This window comes from Cephus cinctus, unplaced genomic scaffold (genome assembly GCF_000341935.2).
Source record: "Cephus cinctus unplaced genomic scaffold, Ccin1 Ccin1_scaffold0122, whole genome shotgun sequence".
NCBI classification, from domain to species: Eukaryota; Metazoa; Arthropoda; class Insecta; order Hymenoptera; family Cephidae; genus Cephus; species Cephus cinctus.
Genome location: NW_014332856.1, coordinates 19,295 through 28,773, shown reverse-complemented (window position 1 = coordinate 28,773; position 9,479 = coordinate 19,295). Strand labels below are relative to the sequence as shown.

Sequence of the window (9,479 nt, the reverse complement as noted above, 5' to 3'; positions counted from 1 at the left end):
TCGTTTTTGCTGACGTAAGATCCACCTTATCGGTTTTCATTTGTGTCTAACGTCACAATATATACACTATATAATAAAAATTTACATATTTACATATTTACATATTACATTTTACACCTGGGGCGGGGGAGGGTCTTCTGCAACCCCCTGCCTTAATAGCAGCTCCCTATTGTCGCAGAAGTACCCTATGCAGGTTATGCAATCACCAGGTGCATACGCGTGCATCACACACCGAGCACAGCGTACATAGACGCCCACGCGCAGATCTATCGCGGGGTCGATCTTTAAATAGTGCTTCACACGCGCCGTGTACTGAACCCTGTGCTCGGGCGTCTGCGCTCGCATGCACCCGTAGTATAGCCCCGCCTCCTCCCCGCCCCGCACGTATAAACAGCCGAATATGCACTGGCCCTCGTGAAAGCGGGCGAAGAACGCATTGAGGGGCGGCGGTATCCCGTCCAGCAGTGGCCCCTCGAATGGTCCTTCTGCCCCCTAGGGTGGTGTATCCGGCCGTCTTGGCGCCATGATCTGTAACATTTCAGTTTTTTGTTGTTAATAAATATGCTTAAAGTAAATACAAAACAGGGTAGTCTTGAAATTATTACACTTACCGGTCCTGTAATATATATATATATGGTTAACAATCACGCTGGATAACGCTGTGCGTCCTTGCTGCGTCTAGAAACAAGCGTAAAAGGTGTCGGATAAATACAATTTTTTAAATCAAATAAAAATCTGTGTAGGTTTAAAATTATTACACTTACAGCTCCGGTGACACTCGGCTGTAGCCTGAAGGGGCCTGGTGCGCTTCGTCCTTTTTTTGTAATATCTAGAAATAAATGTCAAAGATGTCAGATACAAAATAACTTTTTTTTTAAATGTATACAAGTTCAACACCGATATGCATACCACTTTATTAATATTTCCTTTTTTTTTCCGCACTCTCTTTTTCTTTTCCCGAATTAGCCTAGAAAACAGGGTAAACGTTAGATAAAATAAAGATGGTTGAAAGCAGGAACAAGAACTTTTTTTTACACTTACCGTTGTTTCTCCTATCACCAATCTCTTCAATTTTATATAATATTCGTACCATCTGAACTATCACCAATGTACTCACGAGATGCTGCGAAGACTTCTCACAGGTAACCTTTTTCCCCACCATAGCCCTGATTTTTTGCATAGTTGCAAATAAGAGACACATGTAGTAGGGGGTTACGAGGGCCTGGAATACATAGGGTTGGTCAAGACAGTGGTACCCCCCACGCCAACCGTATTTGCGCATCGTTCGCTAGATTAAGCAAAAGAGGGGCACCAGCATTCCAGAAGCAATTACTTTATATGTGGAGGGTTCATCCCGAGTAAAATATTAGGGGGTTGGATGACCACCCATCGATAGCTAAAGGTATCGAAAAAGTATCGCCAATGCGTACAATGCTTGTATAATATAAGGTATTTCTTACAAAAAAGAGCCGTATTCTACTTTACTACGTTACCTCCGTAGGGTAATTAAAAAGTTACCGACCGGCGGTCAATGCATAATTACCGACCGTGATACGGCCCCTGGGGGAGATGCAACGCTGCTACTGGGTGGTTTCGGGCCTCATGACCAGGGCCGCGTGGTGGGGGATCCACCACAGTGTCGCGGGGGAGGGGAGAGCTGGTAACGTAGGCGAGAGGGTGGCGCCATAGTGCAGCGCAGGGGGTCAGAGCGCTGCGCGCTCCATGACTCACAGGGGACAGTGGTGGGGGTTTGTTGTGACGGCCAGAAGTGGTATATAACTACTTACCTTTCTTGTTAGTATACGATTTTTAGTTTATATTCTCTTATCTTTTTAAAATTCTTCCTGCTTTGTAAACCTACTTTTAAGGATTTTTGTTAAATATTTTGACTTCTGATTGTCGCACCTAAGCATTGCCACACGCCTTCGCCAAGTACCTTCTTTGGTTACTTAACTACTTTTCTACTCTATGCTTCGCATGAATTTGTGATTCAATACAGCTCTGGTGCATTAACTAATTGGAATCTTTTCTGTTTCCTTCATTCGAACTTGAGTTTTTAACCTTCCTATCTTGCTTCGGAACGCCACGACGCTCCCCCAGCCGAGCTGGCTGTAGAACTGGGCATACTGTTTAGTTCTGTAGTCTTGAGTCATCCCATTTAACAACACATTTTGAGATTCGGACTCCCGCTAGCCTTTAGGTGTAAGATTATCACTTTAGTACTTAGATTTTCAGACTAGTAAGGTCAACTACGTCGAGGATTCTTGTCTGGTGGTGTCTCCCTCGGAGATAGTAGTTTTAAGATTATCATTTAGGGTCCTTAAGTTTAGATCTAAGATTTTTCAGATGTATCGATTTAGGTTAGTTTTAGGATTAGTTGTAGCTACAGGGATCCGAGATCCCTTTCCAGATTTATAAGCGAGCCTTCCCGTTTGCGGTATACCTGACCTCCAAATCAGTTTTTGCCGCGTTTTCGATTTTGGAGAATTCACGGGGTTGACTTACTTTTGCGATATCTCGGGAAAATTATTTATGGATAGAAAAGAAAATAGCGTTGCAATACATACACTACAGAATTTAATTCAAAACAAGTTATTTTTTGCGTTTCGATCAGCTATATTAGATCCGCTATTTTAAATATCTGGAATTTGACCCCAGATTCGTGATCAGCGACCCCAAAAACCGCCGAGTACCCAATTTTTAATAAATCGCTTGTAAGAAAAAATGTATGCAGCAAAGGGCTTAAAATTCACCACTAAAATCCGGCGCTTCGGAAATAATACTCTTATCTGGTGCGAAATGAATTTACTGTAGTGCACTCTACTCGCAAAATTGTCATGATGACTCCTGAGTACAATACTTCTCATGTGACCTATGGACAGATAAAGATTGTGCTGTATTAAAAAAAAAATTCTTGTTTAAGTACTGTATTTCTAATGTATAAAATCAGTAGACATTCTTTGCAGTTCACTAAAAAAAATTAGGAAAGATAATTGGTAGGTTATAAATGGTTATTTAATTCAAAATAAGTTTATATGTTGTTAACTGTCGCACTTATTCTAAAAATAATTAGTATACTATTTCTGTAATACAAGATGTGGTATAGCTTTTACCACAGTAATTTTTATCAATTGTTTTATGTACTGAAATATTTTTATTTATATAAAGTACTTCATTATCTAAAAAAAAAAAAAACAGAATATTTACTAACTTTTCCGTGTAATTCAACATATTGCATGTAAATTCTAACTTCTTTCTAATTTTTCCAAGTATTACATCTTCAATTTTCCACTAGTACATTAGGATATTCACATTTTTCGAACTATGGTTATCAATAATTTATTATTCATAGTTTCAGATCTTATTAGATATAATAAACTTGACTTTTAATTTTCCCTTGCTTCATACGCTTGAAGTAATAGTATAGTATAAATTACACATCACGAACCAGTACTCGAAAACAGAAAAACGTTGATAGAAGATACAATGATATGGAATATATATTATTCAATCCTGTGCTTATTTTGCTCCTTCGTGTTTTCTCTTGCAACTTCCTTATGACTTGTTATCTTCGTTTCTTGTTTAATACATAGTATTAAATCATTTATTGTTGTGCGAATATTTTTATATATTTTGAGATTACAATAAGTTGTCTCTGCAGATAAAACGTTTCCACCAATTTTCCCTTTACCTTTGCTATGCATCTCCCTTTCTGGTTTTTGAGTTCCCTCCAAATACTTTCTACCGTATACTCTATTAATGCTACACTGACTGCCTCTCCGCCAACCGATTCCTTCTCTTGATCCTGCCTTATTGCTAACGGTCACTTCGCTTACTTTCTTCTCTCTTTCTTCTCTCTTCCTCCTCCTTGTTTTCCTCTTTTCTTACATTTCCGCAGAAAATTCCAGGAGCAAAGAGACGTCCAATCTGCTCACATTCATTAAAACTAGTATGTTTTATTCAAGCAGTTGAAAACCCGTGGTAGCAGCTCTCCTTAGTATTTTTTTTGTACCAATTCACTACCTTTATTGTTGCACTTACCACTTCTTTGTTTGGTTTTTTCTTTTTATGTACTTAAAAAAATCCTTCTATATCCCGTCCTCTTCTTCTTGCACATCTCCTCCGCTTCTCCAATACGCATACGTCCTTGTTTCCCCATTTCCTATATTTTCTCAGTTTATTTCCTACCACTCACTTTCGCTCTCTTATCATACTATGTTAACTCTTCCACTCTCCTTTTCCATCTCGTTTCCTTGCTCGCCCGCACTCTCTTTTCTTTACTTATTAATTTCATCAGTTCCTTCTCCACTCCTCTCTTTTGTATTTCATCTTCCCATTCTCTATTTCCCGGCGAACATTAATTCTCCTCTACGTTTTCTTGAACATTAGCCCTCTTCCTCTCAGTTCCTTTTCTTATTCTTGGTGTTTTTTGCCGTTTTTTCTTTCCTTCAACTCCATATCACCCTCTATTGACTATTCTTGCATTACGATTATCACCCTCTTTCTATTTTATCTCCATTTTTCAAACTCTTCGTCCACTTTTCCTAACAGTTTCTTTTTTCTTTTTCTACAATACATTCGATTATACATCACATTTCCCCTCCTTCACTTTTGCTTGTATTCCTCTTGCCAGATCTCCCTTATTTCCTTTATTTGCGTCTTTATTAGCATTACCATTCTTCTCTTGTTTTCGCCTCTTCTTTGCTCTCCCCATTCCTTGAACGATCCATGTATACTTTTCCAGTATTTCACTTCCTAATTTCTCACACATTTTCCTCCAATCATGTCTTCAACAAAACTATTTTTTACTATTTTTACTATTTTTTTACTATTTTTTCAATATTCTTCATCCTTATTTCACCCTTTATTTCTTTATTTCTCTCTTACCTCCCAAAATGACATTTTCAATCCTCATCTTTCTCCCTCCTCTACCATTACCCCTCTTCTTTTTCTCCCCTTCCTATTCTTTTTTCTCTTATATCTATCCTTTTTCTTTATCCTATCAATCTGTGTATGTTAATCCTCGCCTTTCTTTAACTCTTCTTTCCCCTCGTTTCATCTGAATTCTCATCCATTTCCCCATATTTCCATAAATCCTATTTTTGCCCTTCTCGCTGCGTACTAGCCCCTATTTGCCCTTTCTGTACTTCTTTTTCCTTCTTTGTTAAATCATTGTCTACGTAGACCTTATTTACTTTTTTTTTTCTTTTAACTTCTTATCACATCTCTTTTGTTCCCAGTTTTTCAGTTCCCCCTCATAAATTCTGTATATATTCTTCCTAATCTCCTACACATTCAATTTCCTCATATTTCTTTCCACCGTTTCGTCTAACACTTACAGGGACCTCCTTTTTAGGCACGACCGCGATACGCAAGTGCCTTATAGTTTCTATCGCGAAAAATGTGTGAGATGCGATATCTCACGCAATTTTCGGCCGATCGGGCTGAAATTTTGGGGGAGGTCTCCTCTCGTACAAACTAAAAAACTATTTTTTTTATCCCGATCCTCTACGTCGTTTCAAAATGGGAGCACAATTTGATTGATTTTGCCTTATAGTAACTTCTTATCACATCTCTTTTGTTCCCAGTTTTTCAGTTCCCCCTCATAAATTCTGTATATATTCTTCCTAATCTCCTACACATTCAATTTCCTCATATTTCTTTCCACCGTTTCGTCTAACACTTACAGGGACCTCCTTTTTAGGCACGACCGCGATACGCAAGTGCCTTATAGTTTCTATCGCGAAAAATGTGTGAGATGCGATATCTCACGCAATTTTCGGCCGATCGGGCTGAAATTTTGGGGGAGGTCTCCTCTCGTACAAACTAAAAAACTATTTTTTTTATCCCGATCCTCTACGTCGTTTCAAAATGGGAGCACAATTTGATTGATTTTACGATTTTTTCGTGTATTATTTAATAAAAATTTTCATGTTACACGATTACCTCTGAGAGACTTCAGTAAATCGGGCTAAAATTTTTTGTGGTGACTCCTCTCATCACTAGAACCTTATGGTTCTATTTTGAGCTTGATCCTGTACATATACGCAGAATGCGGTCACCTCCAAAAATCGCTAAAAACGGCTATTTGTCTGTAACTCGAATTCTAAGCATTCTACAAAAAAACGTTAAATGGAAAAGTTGCAGATCTTTCAAAAATACAACTTTTTCCTGTTGACATCAAATCATGAAAATGCTTTCTACTCAAGTTAGCAAACCAAAATCAAGTTTTTACAACATTCATTTTTATTGAAGTTAAAGAATTTATCGGTTTAAATTGAATCTTTGTATTTGTATATATTCAATACATTATATAACTATGAAATATAAACGATTGTCCAACAATTAAGCACAATTGTAGAGAAATTTGGGCGAGCACGAAGTGCGAGCGTCGGTGGGCTGGTGAGTGCAAAGCGCGAACGTCAGCGGTCGTGCCTTACACGCAAAACGCGAAGCGTTTTGCGCGCCTTGCATCGCGAGGCGATGCAAGGCGGCAAGCCACTGTGGCCGGAAGGCCGCGTGTGGCGCGCTAGTTTATTCTCTGTTCTTCTGTATGTTCTTCTCTTGTCTCGCTTACGCTTGTAAACTTCTTTCTATCTCTTTGATCCTTCTGAAGGCCTCCCTCTCCACTCCTGATAAGTCCTATATGTTTTTTATCTTTTCTTCTATCCCTTTCTCGTCCTTTCTCCATTTTTCGGTCTTTGAACTATTCTTCTTTCTTATTCTGCTTTTCCTTTTCTGATGGTCACCTGTCACGCTTTTTTGGGTGGCCCACCTTTCTCCTTCTTCGCTTTTCTCTCCTAAGTCTTCTCTTCTCCTCTCCAAGAATTCTTCTATACGTCCTATACTTCTGATCTTTTCCCTACCATTTTTGATTTTTGGTTCTGAAATCTTTCTTTTTTCCTCCCTTCTCCTACCTTTTTACATGCTACTCCTGCCATCGTGATATGCTCACTCGTTTCTTTCATTTTTGACTTTCTTTCTTCATCGTGTGTCATTACTTGTCTACCTCCTCATTTGCTCAAATCATATTTTCCTCTTTCAGTTCGTTGGTTACTGCCTCGAACTTTAAACCTCTTTAACTTCCAAATCTTTTTTTGCCAGCACTCCTGAACCTTTTTCTCACCCTTCCTTCCCACATCCACCTCTTGTACTGTTTGTATCCTATGTTATAATATTTTTCATAGTGCAATAGCCTGCATACAGTTACTAAAAATCAACGAAATTTACAGAATTTCTTGAGCCCTTGTCTTTTTTTAATATTCTGCCATTTACGACTAAAAAGCTGAATATACAACATATTCTGCACTAATATTGTTTTTAATAATTTTCGATTTGTAATGCAAATGTCACCATATGAGTTTCATTCTTTACGATTTGGGGTAAAAAGGAACTTTGCATATATGAAATCGCTGAAGTGTAGGTTGGCAGATTAGACTAACGATCCGGTTAAACTGGATATGAAATGTTATATGCTAGGGCTAACTTTAAGGTAAATGAGCCGATAGGCTCATTTCAACGCATTGGATAATATAAATTATCAATAATTTATTTTATACTTTTTGATTTCAACCATGATATGATGAATATTAGTGAGTTGTGCCCTAGCACTTGCTGGTAAGATCTTGTGAAGTCGATGGTAATATTGCACTAATTGTGTCATTGAACGTTGAACAAGTGCTGCGCCCAGTACCAAACTCGGAAATGAGCGCAAAATTTCGGCACTGATTTCTTCTAAAGACCGCTTCCAATTATTTGTAAATGATTGTACCAAGGCCAGTGCTTTCCCTTCTTGTCGCTTCAAGTCCTCTACTTGTCCTTTTTCTAGAAACGCCTCCGATTCCTTTACTAGCTGGATTACACCGCCAAAATGAGGACTCAACACCTCTTCAACATATTCAGACGATCGTGTATTTAACTGTTCTCGAAAACTCTCTGCTTCCTTTGAATTATCGCGCGTTCTTTCCTAAAGTAAAATAAAGATAAGATATATTTCAAACATTCTTCGATTTAATAAAAACTTTCATAAAAACTGGAATAATATTTATTAACCATGAGTACTCCCAGGATAAGGTCATAATTATTAATCAGGAACACTAGTTGCTGCGTCCTCTGGGGAAAAATTGCTGCCATTCTTAAAAGAAAACATTGGACTGCTTCTCTCAACTCGGCTATTAACTGCGTTGCTCCTTCGCAGGGAAAACCTTCAACTATTGCAATCATCGCTGCGCTGAATTCCGCATATCGCCTTGTAATCTATATTGTCACCATGATCCATATCATTATTGTGAATAATGCGCTGCCATATTGTGAATAAGCATACGTTACAAATATTTATGCGACAGATACTTACATAATGAGGTCCCATTTCTTTATTAAACTTCAAAGGATCACAATCTCTTATGCTCTGAATATTTAACTGGAATACGTATTCAAATCTAGAATGAAGAGAGAAAAACGGATTATGTTTATAGGGATAAAAAGGGATTATGTTAAGGGATTATTAAAGTAAAAGTTACGATTAATACATACCGCGGCCAGATCACTGATGTAAGGTTGTCCCAATATTTGTCTAATGCTGGCACTGCTCGTTTATGGCATGTCAATTGATACCGCATAACTAAGTGTAGGCATAAGAATAAAGCAATTGTATCGTAACAGTTATCGACAAACGATTGAAGATTTTTCAACAAGACATTCAATGTCTTCCCCATCACCTGTAATAAAAAAAATCACTTGAGCATTATCATCAAACAAAAACTAAAAATCCTATCTTTATTAATTATACACGGTTTATAATTAACACTCGTTGATTAGCATTTATTTATATATAACGTAATATGTTTTTACGAGTACATTGTGAGAATATAATGTTAAACAACTTGTCATACATAGTCATAAATAGTCAGTCAACGAATAAAATAGTTTAATTTCAGATAGAAAAATGCAAAGTCCCTAGTACGTTCTCACATATGAACTATATGAACACTTATTTTGTGCTCAGGAGCTCTAATTTTCCCTCACTTTAAGCTAATTTATTGATAGACCGATTATAGGTTCAATATTCATAACATAATGAACACGTAAAAGATCTACCTATGTATTGTATGAGGGGATACGCGAAACCAATTTCAGTTGGCGCATTAGATATAAAAATATATGTATTGCTCGATTCTTTCCGCTATTAATTATTGTCTGCTATTAATTCAGCGGGCATCTAAACCTAGAATTGAGAGAGAGAAAATGAGCATCATTTTGGAATCCACCTCTCTGTACTGTCAATAAACTGGCTTGATTAAAACGTGGTCAAATATCGGAGTCCTTTTTACACCCAACCAATACTGTATGCATCACCCACGCTATCATTGTATCAAGCGTTTAGGCAAGCTTGTTTCAGTTCTGTAACAGGCTGTATATGCATTAACCCAGTACTATAGTTGGTAGTTCTATCAAGTAAATAACAGTGGGGGGGGGGGGGG

At 37.7% G+C, this 9,479-nt stretch overlaps 1 protein-coding gene and 1 long non-coding RNA gene across 3 annotated transcripts; both read right to left on the bottom strand.

Moving 5' to 3' along the window:
• Positions 1 to 30: 30 nt before the first annotated feature.
• LOC107274843 lies at positions 31 to 5,542 on the bottom strand. Of its 2 annotated transcripts, XR_003058084.1 has the most exons (4): positions 910 to 5,542; positions 765 to 829; positions 612 to 678; positions 31 to 528 (listed from the first exon to the last, which is right to left on the bottom strand). It is a non-coding gene; the product is annotated as an uncharacterized LOC107274843 (long non-coding RNA). The 2 variants fall into 2 exon arrangements; XR_001539549.2 differs by having other exon boundaries at positions 765 to 5,542.
• Positions 5,543 to 5,557: 15 nt separating this feature from the next.
• On the bottom strand, positions 5,558 to 8,723 carry LOC107274844 (vacuolar protein sorting-associated protein 52 homolog; the record flags this gene model as incomplete). The annotated part of the gene is made up of 4 exons (XM_015754400.2): positions 5,558 to 7,966; positions 8,053 to 8,256; positions 8,354 to 8,438; positions 8,533 to 8,723. Coding segments are annotated over 4 exons (906 nt in total), but the record flags the coding sequence as incomplete, so codon positions are not given.
• Positions 8,724 to 9,479: the final 756 nt, after the last annotated feature.